Below are 23,000 nucleotides of genomic sequence, written 5' to 3' on the forward strand. Positions count from 1 at the left end.
GCCATAATAAATGGAACAAACTAAGCGAGTCAAAAGACACAAAGAGGAGAATGTGGATATCCAAATGTATCCAGTACAAGAAGGAGATATAAAATGCAAAACATAACCCACAAGGCTCCAGAGATCACACTCGTACAATAGAACAAGACAATAATGCAGGCAGGATTTCCCTTTGTCTACGATGCGGAGGGTGGATGCAGGACTCTGCAATCCACTTGAGAAATCAGGAGAGAGATGAGAGCCAGTGATGATGGTGTCCAAAGACAAAGTGAAAGAGCCATGAGCAGGGCGAACGATGAGTCAGCCTTCAGCCAGGCCACATGGTCCTCTGTCTTTTTCCCCAATGAGGCCTCCTGGTTGGCACTCTTCTTCCTCCTACAAGTGCTTCTTTATACTCCGTACATGTGGAGCTCTCCTGCTTGAGGTCTTCTTTCCCCTCTCCAAAGGCAGGGTGATACCAGCTTGGGTCTATCCCAAGAACTTCTTCAGAGCGAACCACAATAATCTCTGCCTCAAGCTCCTCCGTGGACGATTTGCTCAACCTCCTTCCACACGAGCCTCTCTGTTCTCTCGAGTGGACTGGAGTTCCCTTCTTCCTTCTGAGCGGAATCCTCCTCTCAGGTGCCACCCACGGGGGCGGCCCCAATAAAAAGAAATGTACCATCTTTTCTTCTGGGCTCCACAGCCCATACCACTACACCCCTTTCCACTACCGATATAAATTTTTGGCAATACGATTGTGCTTTTGAACCTGCATTTATGAATCCAAAATGTAGAGTGAATCGGTGGTCACAAATTAATTTTCTGACCTCATAGTGTTATTGTTTTACAAAGTACTTTTGCAATTCTAACCTTTTAAAATGAACAGGCACATATATATATATATATATATATATATATATATATATATATATATATATATATATATATATATATATATATATATATATATATATATATATATATATATATATATATATATATATATATATATATATATATACATATATATATATATATATATATATATACATATATATATATATATATATATATATATATATATATATATATATATATATATATATATATATATATATATATATATATATATATATATATATATATATATATATATACATATATATATATATATATATATATATATATATATATATATATATATATATATATATATATATATATATATATATATATATATATATATATATATATATATATATATATATATATATATATATATATATATATATATATATATATACTTATATGTCTCTACTTGTCTGAACTTGCTAATCATCCCTTGTAGTTTTAAGTAAATGTTTAAGGATTTTGAAAATGTATTTGGTAGGTTGACTTTTGTTTCCCTGCATGTCAATTGTTTATAATTAATTGGTTAATGGAAAATTGCGCTTACCGATGGCTTTGTTAGGTAGCGTACTCACTTTTGAGCTTTCTCGTCTGCGCTTGATTCCTTACTTGACTTTAAGCTGTTGTCGTGCTCTGCAAATAAATTGCTGTTGTTTGGAAGTGTAGTGATTCACAAAAAAGCAGCAACAACGTACCTTTATATCTCCAGACGGCAGTCATGTGATTTCCATTCCCGTTCTCAGGTGGGAGAAGCCCTTTAAGTGTGGGAACATGTGGCTTGCCTGCAAGTCGCATGATGAAGGCCATTCAGCGTTTGAAACGTCAGACCTGAGTCTTGCGTTTGTGTGAGATAAAAAAAAATAAAAGTTGGTTGCTGCCGTTTTTTGCAAATTGTATCACTCTGTTGTTTTGCGGGCAAGGTGTTGCATCAACGAGTATCTTCTTCATTCATAGACAGCACATGGCTGCAAGTGCCATCATTTGTTGGAGGCACAACTGCGCTGCTGATGCAGTGCTCCCTGTAGGTTAAGGCAAGATTTTGTTCACGGTGTCGGTGATAGCTTAACGTCCATCCGAGTACATTGATGAATCACCCTTCCCGTTAAACGATTTATGGGTGAGCGGGACGACAGTTTATAGGTGAGCCAAGATTTAAACCCAGACCGAGACGGCTCAGAGGCGAAAGCGCATACCTCGAGGTCATCCTGCAAGCTCATCAATGAATATGCCTTGCTTCGAAGGGAATGTTAAGTGTGAAATCCACAAGAAAATTCCAGCACATAGGGCAGCAAAAACCCACTGGTAGCTTTTAGAAAGAGTAGGCCATTATATCTATTGCTACCCTGCCAATTTTTTTTTTCTGCCTTAAATCCAATCTGCAGGATGCACTGCATAGCCGCACCCCAGAAACATGCAGGCCAGCACACAAGGCGTTGCGTACGTATGATTGAAACCAAAATTGAAGTGAGGCGAATTGGAAGACTTATGGTTATTGCATATGTGATATTTTATGGGTTTTCTGTCCCAATAAAACTCTCTACAAGTTATTCTTTAGAGTCATCTTTTGCTGGTAGATAAGAGTATGAGTGAGCAGAGTGGATTTTGAGGTAGAAAGGGGGTGACATTTGTAATTTTTCGGCAGAAAGCCCAACACGTTTGATTGAAGGTGAGATGTCGCAAGTCGATTAACGGTTTTTTGTTTTTATCGTTCAGCAAATTTTGTCATTAAACACATCTTAAAATGCAGTAATATGTAGTGAAGCTTGGAGCTCCTTCTCTCACCTCAAGGACAAATTGATTACTCAGAATTGATTGGCATTTATTTCCATGTTGACCGATTGCCTTTGGCTGTGTAATGTGCACTCAAGCCAATTTTTTTTTTTTCCATACTCGAACCAATACCCTGTCATTCTGCTGAAAAGCAATTAAAAAAAAATTTAAACCTGCTTGTCACAAAATTTCAAATGAACTCTGTAAGAACTTAACCCAATAATTGTATCTGGGATGTCTGTCTGCTTGGCTGCTCAATCATCGTTTATTTTATTTTCTCAATTTGTTTCAGGGGTGCTGCCTTCTTCTTTGATTGCAGTTTTTGTGCCCATAGCAAGTTTTTTTTTTTTTTTTTTTTCCCCTGAGAGCACTAAAAGTCGACCAAAAAGTGCAAACTGTCACATGAGCACCAGTATATGTGGAACGGGCAGATAGCCTTCCCCTTATAGGTCATTCGTAAGCCTGCTGGTATTTTGGCGAAAATATAATGGCAACATAGCAATTGTTCCAAGATTAGTTACATTTCACAAGCATGGAGTCTAAATGCTGAATAGCGCTGCCCTCGGTCAGGTTGAACGCAGAAATGCTTGGTACCAGTCCAATGTGCTTATAATCGGCCACGACCGACCCATTATGTTATTTCTATACAACTGGTCACTAATGTGTACCGAATGTGAAACTGTTTACTCATTCACAACATAAGAGATGTTGATTATTTATATCTTTCTTCCAACACATCAGGTCTTCTTGAAAAGTGACCGCGTGAGCCACATGGTCCAGAGCGGTGGTTGTTCAGCTAATGACTTTCGCGAGGTCTTCAAGAAACACATTGAAAAGAGGGTGCGCAACCTACCAGAAATTGATGGACTCAGCAAGGAAACCGTTCTTAGCTCATGGATGGCTAAATATGACACCATCTATCGTGGCGACGAGGACGCACGGAAGCTCCCAGGCCGAACACCGGCTGCCATAGCATCGGAGCTCATCTTGAGCAAGGAGCAATTATACGAGATGTTTCAGCAAATTTTGGGCATCAAGAAGTTCGAACATCAGCTATTTTACAATGCTTGCCAGGTGAGGTGACCAAATTGAAGCTGATTAACTGTCAAGATTTCTCCTAAAGAATGTCACCATTAAGGCTATGTTGATTGTGTTTTCTAAAAACATTGCATAAAAACACATATACATGTTTGTATATACTGTGTGATTTTGTGTATATATATGTATTTGAATTGAATATATTTGAAGCAATTGAAAGCAATATATTTGAATTGAAAAAAAACGCATGGCTCTGCATCCAGCAATGCTGTGGGATGAGGAAGAACTTGGCCTTGGTTTTGTTGATGTGCTCAGAGAGGGTAGGTCTACTTGGATGTCAACTCTGTGACTCCAGCAGGATAATCTAGGTTTGTCAAGAACCCAAACAGCCAGCAGGTAGGATCGGCCAGCATCTGAAAAGATGCAGCTGGATCGAATCTGGGGCGATGGTCAACATGCAACACTCTCAGTCGTGGTGAGCATGCATCCGTTGCATGCTAACCTAACCCGAACCCCCTTCGAAAAAGGATGTTTAACCAATGCAAGAACTTTCTTACCTTTCACCTAAAGTCTAAACAACAACAATTCAGCTTCAGAAATACAAAAAAATATAAAAAACACAGCTTATTTTCTTTAACACTTCCCAACTGACTACAATAATAATTCCAGTTATTCCTAACTCGACAAAGTATCTGCAATCACGTAGTCTTTGCCTTTGATATGTTTAATTTCAAAACTGAATGCTTGTAAAATGAAGCTCCTTCACTTTAATCGATGATTTTTATTCCTCATTTTATGAAGAAAGGTGAATGGATTGTGATCTGTGAAAACAATTATTGGAAAAGTAGTTGTACTCAGGAAAACCTCAAACTCCTGCAAAGCGAGCAGGACAGCAAGGTTCTCTTTTTCTATTGAATGGTTCTGGTGTTTGGTCAACCTTTTTGAGTACTAGCACACAGGGTGATCAATGCTTGGATCATTTTCCTGCATTATAACTGCTCCAGCCCCCACATCACCAGCATCTACAGCCAACTTGGAAGTTTTTCTGAAAATTTGGTGCAGCAAGAACTGGAGAACTCATAAGTATGGCTTTAGTTTTGTGAAATGCAGTCTGACATTTGTCATCCCAAACAAATTTTGCTTTTTTCCTGAGCAGAATCGTCAATAGAACCACAATGTCAAATAAATTGTTACAAAATTTCCAATACCATCCAGCCATACCGAGAAATCTCAAAAGTTCTTTTTCACCTTTAGGTGCTGTTGAGCCATCAATTGCTTCCACCTTTGCTTTTACTGGTTGAATCTGACTGACCGACAACATGACCTAAAAACACTACCTGTGCTTCATCAAATTAAGATTTTACCAAATTCACAGTCTGTTTAGCTTCAGTCCGTCTCACAAAGGAAGCATGATCATCTTAAGATGATCATCCCAAGTCATGGAATGAATGATGACATCGTCAATGTACGCATCAACCCTCAGCATTTGCGATAACATCATTGATGAGGCATTGAAATGCAGCTGGGCCATTATTTAGTCCAAAAGGAAGAACTTTATATTGGCAAAGTCCATTCGGTGTTGCAAAAGCTGAAATTTTCTTTTCTCAATGAGGAAGAGGAATTCACCATTTCCCCTTTAATAAGTCAAATTTGCTTATAAACTTGGCTTCACCAACCCTATCAATGCAATCATCAATCTCAGGGATTGGATAAGAATCCGTTCTCGTCACTGCATTAACCCATTTTAAATCGGCGCAACAACGAAAACTGCCATCTGGCTTGAGTACCAGGACGCAGGGTGAACTCCATTCAGTCACTGCATTCATCGATGTCATTTTCGAGCATGTATTCAATCTCCTTATTAAGATGTTCTAATTTTACAGCACTCATCCTGCATGGGTGCTGTTTTACTGGCGTAGCATCTCTTACCTCGACATCATGACACACCGAGTCATTACGGCTAGGTGCATCTGTAAACAAGTGAGCAAAGTCAGGAATTAAGTCTGAGACTTGACCCTGCTGTTCAGACGTCAAATGATTCTGTTTCTGATGCAAGTGTGATAAAACCTCAGTGTTAGTCAGACTCAGACAAGCGTTATCCCTAATGTGGTGAAACTTCACTACATCACACATCTCATTTTGCTTCTGCGCAATAACTTCAGGTAAAGCAGGTGAGGCTGAAATCACACTTTCTGGTTGCTCTCTGGCATGATAATTTTTTTTTATCATATTTATGTGACAGTCATTTCTGCTTGCATCGACCTGGAGTTTGCATGACATAATCGGTCTCGCTGACTTTTCTTTCAATGAGGTAAGGTCCAAAATACCTTGCCTGTAAGGGTTGACTTGCGATTGGCAGTAACACCAAAACCTTATCACCAGGCCTAAATTCCCTGTCCTTGGAATGCGTATCGTGTCTCGCTTTAATTTCTTCCTGTGTTCGTTTTAAATCCACTCTGGCTGTTTCACGTGCCTTTGCCAATCCCTCTCTGAAATCAGACACATAATCCAGCAAATTTAACCGTGACTTCTCATGAAGCCACTGCTTTCTCAAAAGCCTCAATGGTCCTCGTACAGCGTGTCTGAACACTCGTGTAAAAGGACTGAATCCTAACGACTCCTGAACTGACTCTCTGACAGCAAACAGTAATAAGTGTACTCCTTCATCCCAATCCTTGTCACACACTCAAAGCAGTAAGTTCTAATCATGTTTTTGAAAGTCTGGTGGAACCTTTCCAAAGCCCCTTGTGACTCTAGATGGTTCGCACTTGACATAAAATCTGTTTCTCTCCTAACTGGCGCAAAACTTGTTGGAAAAGGTTTCACATGAAATTTGAACACTGATCAGATTGTGTAAGTAACTTAACTAATGTTTTAAGAATGTTTGGTGCTGCAATTTTTAAAAAAGGTATCACTTCTGGAAACCTTGTGGATGCACACATAATTGTCAACATATATCGATTACCTGCCTTAGTCTTGGGCAAGGGACCACCACAATCAATGATGACCCAACTGAATGGTTCAGCAAAAGCGGGATTGGGTTTTAAAGGAATCCTCTGATTTGGTTTCCCCACGATCTGGCAAGAATGATGTGATGTGGCAAAGTTTTGTAAATGTTGTCGCAAACTCGACCAAAAGATATATGTCTAAATTTTGTCACGTGTCTTAATCACTCCGAAGTGACCTGCCAACGGTATCTTGTGGGCTCAGCTCAAGATCTCATTCCGTTGCAGTTTTGAAACAAGAGTTTAATAACGAATTTTCCATTCATCATCTGCTGATACCTTAAGTGGTCTCCACTTTCACATGAGTACCCCATCTTTTCTAAAGTAGCAAATTGGTGCTTTGGTCACCTCCTTTTCTGTGACAACTTTACAACCTCGCTGTATTAGCTCAGAATCCTTCATTTGCTCTTGTGTAAATCTCTCTCTTGTGAGACTCAACTTTTCTTATTGACTACCAGATTTATCTTCTGGTCCATGAACATGACCATCACTAACTTTACTAGCATTGACATAATCACTGAGCTGGTCCATAAAAGTTCCTTCTAAAGTGTACGCATGCTCTAAGTCCCCATCCTTTTTCACTGCACTCTCTTCAGAGCGTTTACTTGACTGAAAACGAGTAAGTACACATGACAGAAACAGATTAGGAATCTCCTTCTCTAACCGTTCCATGTTACTCTCCACAATCAGTTCATCCACCATCTGTGGATTAATCGAGACTCTACCGAGCGAGCTGGATTAATCGAGCTAAATCATTTCCGATGATAAAAAAAACTCTTTCCACTGGAAGAGTAGATTGTAAGCTGGCAGTAACAGGTCCGGATACCAACTTGAACTCTAGGTTAACCACCTCAAGAGGCACATTAACAAAATCACCAACTCCTTGAAACAGTACACTCATACCAGTCGCTATTCTCTCAGATAGTGGCAAAATGCTCTCTCGCATTAAAGACTGAGAGCACAATGCTGCCATTAAAGACTTCCCAAGGACTCAATGACACATCTTTCCTTCAAGCATCTTTTCTATCTGCTCGTCAGCTTCCTCCCTCTTGCTCCAGGGGAGCCATCAGGCAGGCTGTCGAATATGCCCGGCCTCACCAGGGTGGATCTGATGTGTCACCAGTCCCGTACGCCCAATGTCCTCGGAAGACAAAGAGAAGCTGTCTAAATGATAATTAATTAATTTGTGTGAGGCCTCCCGTTGGGCTTTCTCTAAATCTACGCTACAACAATTTACCATCTCACAAATGGGATCAGGCCAATTCCTGCTAGTAGCCAGCGATTCCCTCTGGGGTCGGTCCAGCTTGATGTTTTTGTCTCTCACCTCCGCAATGTTTACAACTGGAGTGCAGCCGGCTACCTTTGTGCCGCATCCTACAGTACGTGATTCTGTACTTCGGTTAATTATTCTTTCCACCACAATGGGGCTCTTGGTGCTCACGAGGGCATGGCCCATAACTAAGTCAGGGATGGTGTGTCCCGTGAGTGGCTCAACCAGGCCACAGGGCTCTTGCCAGGTCGGGTGAGCCTGCCATTGCGCCAGTACCATTGCCTCAGTGCCCGGGGGGATCGTCACGGGATCGGGAGCCTTTAGCTCCACTTTCTAGTCCGTGCTCACACCCCCTAATGGCTTCTCTTCAAAGCCCACCCGAAGAACACCCCAGCCCAAGTCGATTGCTCACCCGCCAGCTGTGAACAAATCCAACCCTATAAGACAAGGGTCACATACCTCAGCCACCCATACCTCTGTTCGCCGTTTAAACTGCCTCAACTTGAGGGTTACAAAACCACGTCCTATGATGGGGGTGGGGGGGGCATTGCCCTGGTAGCCAACTGCAAATTATAGTTCTACAAACGCTGGATTTGATCCCAAGCGCAGGATCTGAGCCTCGTCCTTGTGGAGGTGTTGCTCTCTTCATCAAAGACTCCAATACTCACTCTCCATGCACTGCTCTCATTCCCCCACACCCCCAGGAATACCTCTGGCTATGGCTTCCCCTCCACTCCCACCTCATGTTTATATGTGTACTGTACCGTCCACCGAACAGTGATGACTCCATCCACACCTCACTATCTGAAAAGATGGACCAACTTCTATCTTCTCATCCAAACTCTCTCTTCCTCATATGTGGTGACTTCACTTGTCATCATGCCAGTTGGCTCGGCGTGGGTACCTCTCTCACCTGTCATGGCACTTCAGCAAAAGCTTTCTGCAACTCATTGGGACTGACTCAGTCAGTCAATTTCCCGACCCGGATCTCAACCAATGGTACTCCATCTCTTCTGGATCTGATTTTGACAAATTTCCCTGAAAATATCTGCTGTTCTTCCTCCGCTCCAATCGGTTCTTCTGACCACGTCCTTGTCAAAGTGGACATCTCTCTGGCTGTTATCAGAGAACCACCTCAGTGCCGCTAGTCTGGCATTTCACTCAAGCCGACTGGCAGGGTCTCCAAGCAGCCATTAAACTTCTAGACTGGTCTCCCATCGCAACTTTCTCCAACATCAATTCATCCTGGGAATTCTTTCAAAGAAACTTGCTCTCCCTCATGCACAGATTTATCCCCTCTCGTTTTCAGTTGCCCTACCCTTCCTCCCGCCCTTGGTTCACTGAAGCTTGTGGTGAGGCAGTTGTCCTGAAACAACTTGCCTTTGCCTCATGAAAAGCAAACCCAACTGAGGGTAATCTCAGTTCCTTCCATAAAGCTCGGAACGAGTGTGTATCTACCCTCAGGAGAGCCAGAAAACAACATCTTTCAAATTTCAAGTCTGAACTTTCAAACCTCTCTCTCTCCTCCAAATCCTGGTGGCATCTAATCAAATCTGTTTCTGGTGTATGTTCCCCCTCCATCCCTCCCTTACCTCAAATGGCTGCACTGCTGATACCGCACATGAAAAGGTTGAATGTCTAAACTCGGTGTTTTCATTGAAATCTTGTGTACAAAACCCATCGCTTTCTGTACCCACCTTAACCGGTCGAACCCAACAGTCCCTGGACCCTGTGTCCTTTTCCTCTGACAAGGTAGAGAGCTCGCTGTCCAACAAAGACTCAGATTCTGCAACCGGTCCATATGGCATCAGCCCACGTGTCCTAAAAATCTGCTCCTCTGCTCTTGCTCACCCTCTCTCTGTTCCAGTCACCCTCTCATTTGCTCAACGCCATCTGCCATCTGCTTGGAAATCATCAAACATTACTGCCCTGCACAAAAAAGGTACCAAAGCAGATCCCTGCAACGACAGACCAATCAGCCTTCTCCCAATCACCAGCAAAGTTATGGAATCCATCATTGCTTCAGACATTAAACCCTTCCTCTTCTCCAATGGCCTGATTTCTGATCATCAATTTGGTTTCAGACCAGGTCACTCTACCCTGGATATGCTGCTTCTGCTCTCCCAACAATGGATGGAGGTCCTCAATGCCAGACATGAAATCAGAGCCGTATCCCTGGACATATAGTGTGCTATTGACACGATCTGGCACCCTGCCCTGCTCACCAAATTATCTTCCTATGGTATCCAAGGCCATCTCCACTCATGGCTCGCAGTCTTCCTCTCCTGTCGCAGTCTCCGTGTGGCCCTAAATGGAGTTCTTTCGTCCCCTCTTCCTGTCCAAGTTGGAGTTCCTCAAGGCAGCGTTCTGGGCCCTGTTCTTTTTCTGGTTTTCATCAATGATCTCTCCGACTCTCTGGAAAATCCTCGATATCTCTTTGCTGATGACTCCACCCTCTGCCATACCATCTGTCATCCATCAGACTGGCAAGCAGCAGCTTCTTCGCTCTCTGCAGATCTGGGTAAAATCACAAACTGGTCCAACACGTGGAACATGTCTTTCATTCTGGACAAATCTCACACTCTCACTATGTCTCTTCGAAAGGACTGTTTGGAAATTCCCCCATCCACTTTCTCAACAATCCTCTGGAAGAAGTCCTTTCTTTTAAGCTTCTGCGTCTCACTATCTGCCATGATCTTTCCTGGAAAAACCACATATCCAACCTGGGCTCCAAAGCCAGTCGCCGACTGGGAATCCTCCATCGTGCAAAGTTCTTCCTCGGTCCACCTGAGCTTCTGATCACATACAAAGCTTTCGTCCACAGCCTGGTGGAGTACTGCTCTCCCCTCTGGGCTGGTGCTCCTGCCTCTCACCTTTCTCGGCTTCACGCTGTGGAAACCAAGGCATTTCGGATCATTGGCATCTCCTGCGATGAGGCTGAGTCTTTGGGCCTCTCACTCTCTCACCACAAGCAGGTCGGTGGTCTTTCTGTCTTCTACCGACTCCTCTCCAGTCTTGCCCCCCACCTACTTTGTCTGCGATTTGTCCCCACCATATTTCCGCAGGGTGCTCAATGTCTGCCAACAACCCCCTTCTGGTAAAACAACTAAAATCACGAATCACTGCTCACCTTCACTCTTTCATTCCTCTTTTTTCCCGCCTTTGGAATAAAATCCTTCACTCTGTACAATCCCATTCTTCCCTCCAGGCCTTCAAAACAGCTGTTCACCACCACCTACCGTCCCTCATTCAAATTCTTGATCTTTTATACCCCCGTTAATTCACCCCAAGCCCACCTCCTTCAAATTCCCTGCTTTCCTTCCTGAAAGTCCCTGTAATGTCCATCTTGTATACCCCGTGTAACCCACCCCATCCCTCTCCCTTAAATACATCTCCCAATGTTGCTGTTCCCCATTGTTTTGTCCTTCCCACTCCCACCCCTCTTGTCTCATGTCCCCCTTGATGTGCGTTGTGTGTTCGCTCTCATACGAGCCTCGACAAGGTATACTAATTAAAAAGAAAAAACAAACAAACAAACAAAAAGTTTGCACTCAAATTCAGGATCACAGGGCTGATGATTGTGGTGCTTGCTCCTGTATCCACAATGGCATCTACCCCCACGCCTTCAATTTTGCACCGAATTGTCAAACTCTTGCCAATTTGTCCACGATAAATGACGGTGTGGAGGCGAGAGTTCTGGATCCATGTACCACTGCCGAACACAGCACTGTTTGCTCGGCACTTATTGGTTTCCCAGGGCCTGGCAGGGGATGGTGGGGGGGGGATGTGCGTGGCCGGCAAGTCTGGGGCGCATCGGTCGGTGTTGGTGGGTCGGGGTCTATCTCAACAGGCATATCTACAGTCCCACGCTATGTGACCCAACCGGTCACAGTTAAAACACCTCACCGGGTAAGATGTATGCCTCCTGAATTCCAAATTCCTCCCCCTGTAGTTCTGAGTTGGAGTATTCCCTGGTGATTTTCCTGATGCCATCACTGGAGCCGCCTGCCATGGCCCTGCTATTCTTAATTGCCTGTTTACTACCTCCCGAACCATTTTCTCCAGGTTCACCACACTCGGGGTGACCCCCTCCCTGGACTCGCCATTGTTGCAGGGCCCACCTGCCTCTGTCACTGGATGAAGCTCACCCCCACGTGCCAGTGGCCTTGCTGCCTCCCAACGGGCTGCAGTGTCTGCCACCTTTCTCATGCTCATTGGATGCCAAACAGATAGGTGTGCCCTGAGTTCAGGGTCTGTGAGGGCCTGGATAAAATGGTCCAGGACCAGGCTTTTCTGGGCAGATGCCCCCATGCCCGCATGCGTGATCCCCACTGCGCGGTGAATGACGTGTGACAATTCCCCAATAGTCTCATTGGGCTTTCATTTTTGTACCACGTGCTGAGCTTCAACAAGCTCGCTCTGTTGTTCTACTCCAAATTGGTGTTTTCGAGCCGCAATGAGGTTCGGTACTGACACCACAACATCACGAATGGTGGTTAGAACCTCTGCCGCCGCACCGCACAATGCTGCCACTATATGCGCCCTATTTTCATCCAGGTTCCACCCGTTGCCTTGAGCCATGCACTTAAACTGTGCCAAAAACACCCTCAAGTCATTCTTACCATCATACGGGGCTAATGGCACCACTCGGTTTCCTGGGGTTTGAATGCCACACACTCGTCCTTGCAGGGCTAATGCATGGGCGAACCCTCCGATTTCCTGTGGTGCTGCATACACATGGGGGGGGGGGGGCGTTCACCCCTCCGAGACTGGTTATATTTCTGGGAAATGTGAATTCAAGAAGCATTTTTGAGGAAAAGCAGGCAAACCACTTTTTATGGCTAGTTTTTCACGCTGAACACGAATCTGTTGTTTTCCGAGCCCAAAAATGCCTAATAAGGTCACTAATTAAGGTCAAAGGTCAATGAGTGCAAACTTCAAAAATTTTCAAAAAGTGTTTTATTTGACATCCTCTATCCAGATATGTAACTTATTTAACAATATTTTGTATCGTTGGGTTCATACAGGTTTTCAAAATGTGAGAAAAAAAGGAAAATGTGAAGGAAAAATAATGCTATTTTGTTAATATCTCCGTACAAGAGTAACTTTTAGTTTTTTTAACATACTGTTTCATTTCACTTTCATTTATATGATTAAATGCCACAAGTGAAATGGTTTGACTGACTCCTATCCATACGTAATTCCTAAGCAAGATTATTCTCAATTTTGAATTTCACAATTTGACTAATTAGCCTCCTAATTAAGGTTAAAGGTCACCAGGTGCAAAGTAAACTTATGACGCAAACAACTGTTCTGACAGTCAATCATGTGTTCTTATCTCTCAATCAGATCCTACTGCAATCTATCTGACCAATTGGGGGCAAGGAGAAGAGCTTGTTCACTGTGGCACGACACCCTCCACCCACTCCACCCCCACCCCCAACCCCAACCCCGACCTGCTAATGTCTACTTTACTTCACCCTGTTTCGACATGGTATTTCTGCGACATTGCACTTGCAGGCATCAGTGCACAACTGGCTCCCCCACTTCCGACAAGAGCAACTATTAGTACTGCAACCTTTTGTGCAACTACACTGCACAAGTTCTCTGCATCCCTTTGGAATTGGAGGCAAAGTTTTAAGAACCGGTGACAATTTACCATCCACGAGTCTCCATCCACATTCTGTTGGTGGTGGCAGGGATGGCATTGGGTTATGAGCTTCTCTCCAAATGAAACCTTGGTAGTTTGCTCGTTCTATGTGGAATTTTGCAGCGTCACTAGAAGGAGGGAGGGTCTCCGTTGCATGACATTTGCTGAAAAGCTTAATCCGGGCTTGATTACAGTTCTCAGATGGTGCCTTGTAGATGTGGCGAATGAACTTTTCAGCATCTTCTGTGACCTGTTTTGAGGGCGTCGGAAACTTGCCAAGATCTTTGAGAAGACTGTTGTGTTCAAGGAAGATATCCCACTCTGTTCTCTTTGAGTGTCCTGAGAAAAAGGACACCGTGTCGCATCCTCTTACACTGTGAAATGCAGGTAGTCTCTCATAGACATGATCGGCAAGTCCAAGTTCCCTCCTTACGTCATGCACAGGAACATACTTCGGTTTCTTCATTGTTCCCGTTTTCATCCAAAGCCTCGTGCAAGACATTCTACCGAAGTTGGCGACCAACAACACCAAGACATCTGTGTCACGAGCTACGACCACAATGTTCGGTCCATCTGTTTGAAGGCAGTGTAGAATCATTCTAGAACCCACCTCCTCATGATTGCTCTCGAGCAATGTTGTGTCCATTGCAGGGTCTGAACTCTGGACTTCTGTTTCAGAAGCAAAACCTCCATCAACGACAACCACTTTTTCAGGGGGTGCCGCAGCTATGAAAGCATTTGACAGGAACTGAGCAAGCTCTGTCTTGTTTTCAGTTGATGCAAGAAAGTCCGGCCATTTGTTAGGGAGTGGTACGTCCCTATCTTCAATCAGACGCCGAACTGGCCTTGACTTCTTTGTACGTTTGGTCCTTGTTCCAACTTTGATGGAAATATCTCTGTACCGATCGAAGGTAACGTCAATTCGGCTGTAAGCCTGGCCTTGCCGGAAAATGAACTTCACAAATTCATCTGCATAGTAACCAAAGGTATTTGCCTTGCTTGGCTTTCCAAGTGACATGACTGCAGCTTGTCCATCAATGATCAAGCAAGAAGGCTCATCATTAGAGATTTCTGTGGGGCAGGTTACACTTTGGATAAGAATGTCAAATAAGTTGGCTTTAATGCCAGATCAAAGTTCACCAGACATTTCAATTTTATGGAGCTCAGTCGCCTCTCTGATGGAAGCAATGCCTTGGTCTGTCTGGTTGAAAACCGTGTCTTTAGCCCGGCTGCTTTCCTGGCATATGATACAATGTTCAAACGTCACATCCTCACGCTGTCGCTTGAGGCTTGCAATAGGTTCCATAGTTGCCTGGGGAGAGAAACAAAAACCCGACTAAGCTCCAGGCATGCATGTTCTGATCATGAAATCCCCCCCCCCCCCCGTACTGCAAAGATAGCTGGTGCTTGCCCTGGCTCCCGCTCTGGCTTCAGATTTAGTACAGACAGCAGTCTAATCAACAGCATAGCAGTAGATGCACTCATCACTAGCTCTTGGCCCACAACCTGTGCATCTGTGGGTGTATATGATGTCAAGCATGTCTGGCCATGGATTCGTTTACTGTCACTTTCACTTTCATTTTCATTCATATTTCTGTTTGATAAAACTTGAAGAGGATCCCTACCTGTTCTTGTAATGCCTAAGGCACTAACTCGATGGCTAGGCTATTAGATTCATTCTTCATTTAGGGCTACTTCAAGAACACCCTGTTTGAATGGAGATGGAATGTCAAGCATGGCTGGTGTGAAATGTAGCTGACTTCACATAGATGGCAACACTGTCAAGTGGAGTGGACTTGGAGAAGCGAAGGGGCAAAATTACCAGTAGCTCTGAGGCAAAATGTAACAATCGCCTTTCATACTTATTAACCTTTGACCTATATGCTTAATATGCAAATTAGGTCATTAACACATCTGTCTTATTCACCATAGGATATCATACCATCAGCAGAAGCAGAAAACCCTTCCTTACTGTAGACGTAGGAGTAAAAAATGCAAGCAAAATGTATACCTCCACACGAAACTAAAAGTCGCACCGTTACAGAGATATTTGCAAAAGTGTGTAATTTTTCCTTAACAATTTCCTTTAATTCTACAATTTTGATGACCTGTTATAGCTTTACCTTCCAAAATATCACAAAATAAGTTGCACATATGGATAGAGGATGTCAAAATAAGCATTTTTTGAAAAATTTTGAAGTTTGCACTCATTGACCTTTGACCTTAATTAGTGACCTTATTAGGCATTTTTGGGCTCAGCAAACAACAGATTCGTGTTCAGCGCGAAAAACTACCCTAGAAAAAGTGGTTTGCCTGCTTTTCCCCAAAAATGCTTCTTGAATTGTAAAAAAGCACATTTTATGATTTTTTTTTAACCAGTCTAGTCCGGGAGATCGGTGCAAGGAAATTCATGTCGCGGAGTTCTGTGCAGGACGATTCTTATCATGGGGCTCAGAGCGAGATGATTCCACAGCTTGGGGTCATCTTCCAGGAAGTGGAGTGGAGCCACTTCCGGCCATCGCGGCTGGGCCACATGAGGGCCAGGGCCAATCAGACGCCCAATTCGGGTGACGACACATCGCTTCGGATCATTGCCCCTGCCCCGCACCACTGGATCTCTAAAAGGACAGGTCGCAGGGCAGAAGTAGAAGAGTCATTCCTGCTTGTTGTTCCTGGTGCATCGTTCCCGCTCATCGTTCCTGGTGTGTCATTCGGGGGTCGTCGTCATTCCTGCTCGTTGTTACCTTCGCATTCTGCGAAAGGTTATGTTTTGGTCACTGTGTATTTATCTATTTGTGAATATGTGTGTTTGTTTGTTATTTGCATAACTCGGAAAGTATTAAACCGAATTGCATGAAAATTGGTGGGATGATTCGTGATTATCCAAGGACGATTTGATTAGATTTTGGGAGCGATCGGGTCAAAGGTCAAGGTCATGAAAAGGTCAAAAACAAACTTTTGAGCATAACTTCCTTCATAAGACAGCAATCGACATGCAACCAATGCCATATTGTTCCATGACGAAATACCTTTCGGGTACGTGGTGTCAGATTTGACGTGACGTCATCAGAAGTGCGTCAAAATGACGTCACAAGATGACGTAAATTTTCAATTTTCGACCTCATCAGTTTTGATCATACCGTTTTGTAGGACTTACCTTAAGGACGTCACACACCAAATTTGACGTCGTTCGGACTGACCGTTATGACGTCATTGACGTTTGAACATAACGTTTTTCAATTGTGGCTAAAATGTCCTGATATTTTATATTCAAATATCTATGTAATTTGTAAAGGAAATTGTCCCAAATCCAGGCATTATGATCAGTACCAAAATATCTGCTTATTTATGAACAGGTTTTGCAGATTAACTCTATGGTCAAGGTCAAGGTCACACTCAAGGTCAAAATATACTTGTAGGCATAACTTCAGATCTAATAGAGCTATTGACATGAAACCAACGTTAAAATGTTCCGTGAAATAAGAGCTTTCAGGATGGTAGTCCGCGATTGGTAGTGACGTCATTGGAAGTGCGTCAAAATGACGTCACAAGATGACCTCATTTTTAAACTTTTGATTTTTTTTCAGTGTTTATCATTCCATTTTGTTGGACTGCCCCCAATGACGTCGAACACCAAATTTGACGTCCATCGGACTGATGGTTGTGACGTCATGGACGTTTTTAAATGACGTTTTTCAAATGTGCCCGGAAAAAAGTAGCGGTGGCGAAGGTATGCGCTCTACCGAGTGCCCGTTGTAGTTTTTAGTGCATCGTTCCTGCTCGTCGTTCCTGGTGTGTAGTTCCAGGGTCGTCATCGTTCCTGGGTCGTTCGAGTGTCGTTCCTGCCCATCGTCCTTTCTTCGTTCCTGTCGGCTCGTTCTGCACGGCTTGGGATCGATAACTCCGCCTTCTTCACACACCCTTCTGTCGTCATTACCTGCGACTCTGCCTCCACTTTTCTGCCGTTCTCCGCCCACACGTCACTAACTCCACCCACCCACCTGGTCTCGTCTACCACTCCACCCACTTGCTCTCGACTCTGCCTTCTCGACCCAAGTCCCTCGCTTCGTGCCCGACGGTTGTGTCTCATTCTCTGGACCGCCAGCTGCACGAAGTGCCACGAAGCAAGAAACGGCGCGCCAGCTGTCAGGGTATCGCCTAGCGGAGCATCCCCCCAAAACGTATTGGTGGCATGATCGGGTAATTGTGCAAGGTATTCGGAGACCGTTATCCTCATCTCCTCGCCTCCTTTTTCTCTTCATTCACTCCTCTTCATCGGTGTGTGTGTGTGTGTGTGTGTGTGTGTGTGTGTGTGTGTGTGTGTGTGTGTGTGTGTGTGTGTGTGTGTGTGTGTGTGTGTGTGTGTGTGTGTGTGTGTGTGTGTCCTGGCGCCTGTCCTCGTAAGTTAAGATTGCAGAAGATTATTATTATTTCGGGTTAAGTCTGCTCTGTCTTCTTTTGTAAGTTGCTTGTACATTGTTGCATCTCACGCTTCTTTCTATCCCTGCATTACACACACACCAATAAAGCTATTCACTGTACCACATAACTTTGCTCGCCTGTTTGTAAATAAATTATTATTATAAATGTTCCCAGCTAGTTTTTTCTGTTCTTTCATTGATCCAGCATGGTCCAAATCCTAGCTGAGCCAGGACTTTATTCCCAACGATCCATTCCTTTTAGCCGGTACGTCCTTGGCAGTGTCGCTCAGCTGCATCCGATCCAGTAAAGTTATCCGGTTCAAACAAGGCGTACCAAGGGCGTGTTCCGTGGTAATTAAATCACGTGATTAATAAGTTAACCCATAGACGGGAGGACCCTAGGTCACGCAGTTGAGCTATTGGCGTTCACGGTCGGTTCGCGACCCGCCCCGTCACAGAATTATCCGTGTGCGACGGCCTACAATTCCGGGGAATCTGGTGGGAGCCGAAATATCTCCCCGCTCCCCCCCCCCACCCCCGGTGGGCCTCTCACCCGACCCCCGGCCCGCAACAATGAATGTATATGTGTATATATATATATATATATATATATATATATATATATATATATATATATATATATATATATATATATATACACAGTGTTGCCCCCATAATCCGAATTTAATTCGTTCCAAGAGGCTGTTCGGATTCCAAAAAGTTCGGAATGCAAAACTATTTTCCCAATAAGAAATAATGGAAAGTGAATTAATCCGTTCCTGGACCTCAAGAAAACCCACTTTCAAGAAATAAAAAAACTTTAAACTGAAATTACCCATGTTTAAGGTAAAATAAGATGAGTAAATGACCTTTTCTGGGTCATGAATCTTTTTCCAATCCTGGGGGATGAGCAGGAGCGTTGTCGCTTCTTCCATCAGGTCTGGATGCAGCTCCGGTCTATCAGTGGCCATTGGGATGCAAAACGTAAACTGTTCAGCCTGGTGGAGGTATGCAATTAACCATGAAGCACCAAATGGTGTTTTATATCCCAGTACACTCTGTGGAGACACAAACGTGCCGTTTTCACCGCACGGTTCCACGGGAGAGAATCAAGAGGTGAAGCGATTGTGTGACACAGTATGACGTCACTACCATGCTCGCGAAAAAAAGGTTGAGTTCGTTAAAGCCGATTCGTCAGAGGGTTCATTGAATGAGTTCGCTTCACGACGGGTTTTCGTGCTTTTATCGCTTCTTTATTTTTCAGAATCCTACACACGGTCTATTTTGGCAGCTCGAACATGGCAGCGAGATCAGACACACGCATACCGCTCTCATGCTTAGCGATAAGTTCTTTCTTCAACTCAATTGTCGTTCTCACGGACTTCCTCTTATTCCTATTTGCTTCACTGCTCTTCTTGGGTGCCATGGTGAATGCACAAGGGTGATAATTCAAAAAAATATAATGCACAAATAAAGGTGAAAACACGAGGTAAAGTATCGATCGACACACGAGAGATGCTCTCACGAGTACTTCCACCGACGAACTGAATGAACAAAGCACGGAGATGCGGGTCGAACAGGCGGGGAAGACGCACATGAACAAACATGAACGCCACGTTGTGTTCGGTTTTCGAAAATGTGTTCGGTTTTTAGGGCAAAATTTTCTCGAAAAAATTGTTCGCATTCCAATTTGTTCAAACAATGGGGCGTTCGGATTCTGGGGGCACCACGGTATATGTTTATGTATACATGTATACATATATATATATATATACATATATACATATGTATATATATATATACATATGTATGTATATATATATATATATATATACATATATATATATATATATATATATATATATATATATATATATATATATATATAATTATATTTAACCTCTGCCATCGAAGATCGGAGGTTACTGTTTTCACCCCTTTCTGTTTGTTTGTTTGTTGTTTGTGAACAGTATTACGGAAAAACTCCTCGACGGATTTCGGCGAAACTTAGTGGGGGGGTTAGGTATGGTCCAAGGATCATGCCATTAGATTTTGGACTTGGTCCACCCCCCCCCCAAAAAAAAATTGTTAGAGAAATTTTTTTGGGGGCATTTTTACATGTTTTAAGTGATTTCCAACCCCCCCCCCAAAAAAAAAATTGTTACCCCCCCAAAAAAATTAGAGAATTTTTTTTTTGCATTTCTACATGTAAGTGATTTCCAACCCCCCCAAAAAAAAAGTTGTTAGAGAAAAAAAATTTTTGCAACTTTTTTTTTCAACAAAATTTCGATTTCTATTTTTGCATTTCTACATGTTTTAAGTGATTTCCAACCCCCCCCCCAAAAAATAATTGTTAGAGAAAAAAAATTTTTGCAACTTTTTTTTTCAACAAAATTTCGACATCTATTTTTTTTTTTTTTTTTTTTTTGTATACCTTGGTCGAGGCTCGTATGAGAGCTAACACACAACTCACAGCAAGGAGGCATGAGACAAGAGGGGTGGGAGTGGAAGGGACAAAACATTGGGGAACAGACACAGGTGAACTGTGGAAGGGAGAGGGATGGGGATGGGACGGGGAACATGGCGAGGAGAAGATGGACATTACAGGGACTTTCAGGAAGGAAAGCAGGAGAATTGAAGGAAGTGGGCTTGGGTGGATTATCGGGGGTAGAAAAGATCGAGGATTTGGATGGGGGAAGATAAGAGGTGGTGGTGAACAGCTGTTTTGAAAGCCTGGAGGGAAGAATGGGAAAGAATAGAGTGAGGAAGTTTATTCCAAAGGTGGGAAAAAAGAGGAATGAAACAGTGAAGATGAGCAGTGATTCGTGATTTTGGTAGTTTTACCAGAAGGGGGTTGTTGGCGGACCTTGAGCGCCCTGTGGAAATGTGGTTGGGACAAATCGCAGAGAGAGCAGGGGGGGCAAGGCTGGAGAGGAGTCGGTAGAAGACAGAAAGACCACCGACCAACCTGCGGTGATTAAGTGAGAGGCCCAAAGACTCAGCTTCATTGCGGGAGATGCCAATGATCTTAAAAGCCCTGGTTTCGACAGCGTGAAGTCGAGAAAGGTGGGAGGCAGGAGCACCAGCCCAGAGGGGAGAGCAGTACTCCATCAGGCTACGGACAAAAGCTTTGTAAGTAGTCAGGAGTTCAAGAGGGCCGAGGAAGGACTTTGCACGACGGAGGATTCCCAGTCGGCGACTGGCTTTTGAGGCAAGGTTGGAAATGTGACTTTCCCAGGAAAGGTCATGGCAGATAGTGAGACCCAGAAGCTTGAAAGAAAAGACTTCTTCCAGAGGATTGTTGAGAAAGTGGATGGGGGGGGTTTTGTAAACGGTCCTTTCGAAGAGACATAGTGAGAGTGTGAGATTTGTGTGGATTGAAAGACATGTTCCACGTGTTGGACCAGTTTGTGATTTTATCCAGATCTGCAGTGAGCGAAGAAGCTGCTGCTTGCCAGTCTGAGGGATGACAGATGGTACGGCAGAGGGTGGAGTCGTCGGCAAAGAGAAATAGAGGATTTTCCAGAGAGTCCGAGAGATCATTGATGAAAACCAGAAAAAGAACAGGGCCCAGAACGCTACCTTGAGGAACTCCAGCCTGCACAGGAAGAGGGGATGAAAGAACTCCATTTAGGGCCACACGTTGACTGCGACAGGAGAGGAAGTCTGCGAGCCATGAGTGGAGATGGCCTTGAATACCATGGGAAGAGAGTTTGGTGAGTAGGGCAGGGTGCCAGACTGTGTCAAAAGCACGTGATATGTCCAGGGATACGGCTCGGATTTCCTGTCTGGCATTGAGGACCTCCATCCATTGATGGGAGAGCAGAAGCAGCATATCCAGGGTAGAGTGACCTGGTCTGAAACCAAATTGATGATTGGAAATCAAGCCATTGGAGAAGAGGAAGGATTTCATGTCTGAAGCAATGATGGATTCCATAACCTTGCTGATGATTGGGAGAAGGCTGATTGGTCTGTAGTTACAGGGATCTGTTTTTGCACCTTTTTTATGCAGGGCAGTGATGTTAGCAGATTTCCAAGCAGATGGCAGATGACCTTGGGAAAATGAGAGGGTGAATAGAACAGAGAGAGGGTGAGCAAGAGCAGAAGAGCAGGCTTTGAGGACACGTGGGCTGATGCCGTCTGGACCGGTTGCAGAATCTGACTCGAGGTTTGAAAGCAAGCTCTCCACATTTTTGGCATTTTTACAGGTTTTAAGTGATTTCCAACCCCCCCCCCCCTCCAAAATAAATGTTGGAGAAAAGAACTATAACTCTGTCAGCACTGTTGACATCATATTTAATAAATAAGATATAAGGTTCACTTGAGTGACCCAGCAGTATTGGCAGCGGAGGTTTTGCACCCTCCCGAGTGCTCCCCCTCTCGTCACCTCTGTTTTCTCAACTCCCTCATTCTTGCTCACGTCCCATTGTGATGAAAGTTGGGTCTGAGAATAAAACATTACCCTCGGCTCAGATTACATTCTCTAATCTGCCTCATTAACTTTGTGCTGTGTCTCCCGTGTTTCCATGTGAATGAATAAGATTTATCGTGATTCCGAACAGCAGATTTACCTTTATATCTGTTACCTCAGTTTTGTCGCGTGCGTGCGTGAATGTGTCCCTCTCCCTCTCTTCCGCCCTCCCGACTCTCTCTGTTGTAATTAACCTTTTGTTCATTTAAACTTGTACGTGGTCATTTGAGGTATGTGGCCTTGTCACTAAGGGCAAGTGATTTGGCTCTAAAAATCTGGTAATGGGCTGATTTGGAAATGCGCATTTCAAGTACTTTTAAAAGAGTTGATTCAGAACGGTTAAATCAGAACGAGCTGATTCGTCACATGGTCACAGATTGTTTAACCCCAATATGGGGCCGTTCAAAAATTATGTAACGCCATTTTGTTAGGGAGGCATGTACAAGCTTGATCAAACCTTACTAATAATTTTTATTTTATATAT

General features: G+C 43.7%; 1 protein-coding gene across 1 annotated transcript in view; it reads left to right on the forward strand.

Annotated features, from left to right (window-relative positions):
- Window positions 1-23,000, forward strand: part of LOC147032614 (calcium-dependent secretion activator 1-like) — a 488,157-nt gene that overhangs the window by 135,632 nt on the left and 329,525 nt on the right. The window contains exons 3-7 of the mRNA XM_085850762.1: window positions 3,403-3,735; window positions 5,942-6,010; window positions 13,495-13,603; window positions 14,276-14,341; window positions 16,009-16,405. Coding sequence (XP_085706888.1) covers window positions 3,403-3,735; window positions 5,942-6,010; window positions 13,495-13,603; window positions 14,276-14,341; window positions 16,009-16,405 — 974 coding nt within the window. The remainder of the gene's footprint in view (window positions 1-3,402; window positions 3,736-5,941; window positions 6,011-13,494; window positions 13,604-14,275; window positions 14,342-16,008; window positions 16,406-23,000) is intronic.

Source organism: Eptatretus burgeri, chromosome 2, assembly GCF_056783735.1.
Source record: "Eptatretus burgeri isolate ZD-2024b chromosome 2, Ebu_testis_v1, whole genome shotgun sequence".
NCBI classification, from domain to species: Eukaryota; Metazoa; Chordata; class Myxini; order Myxiniformes; family Myxinidae; genus Eptatretus; species Eptatretus burgeri.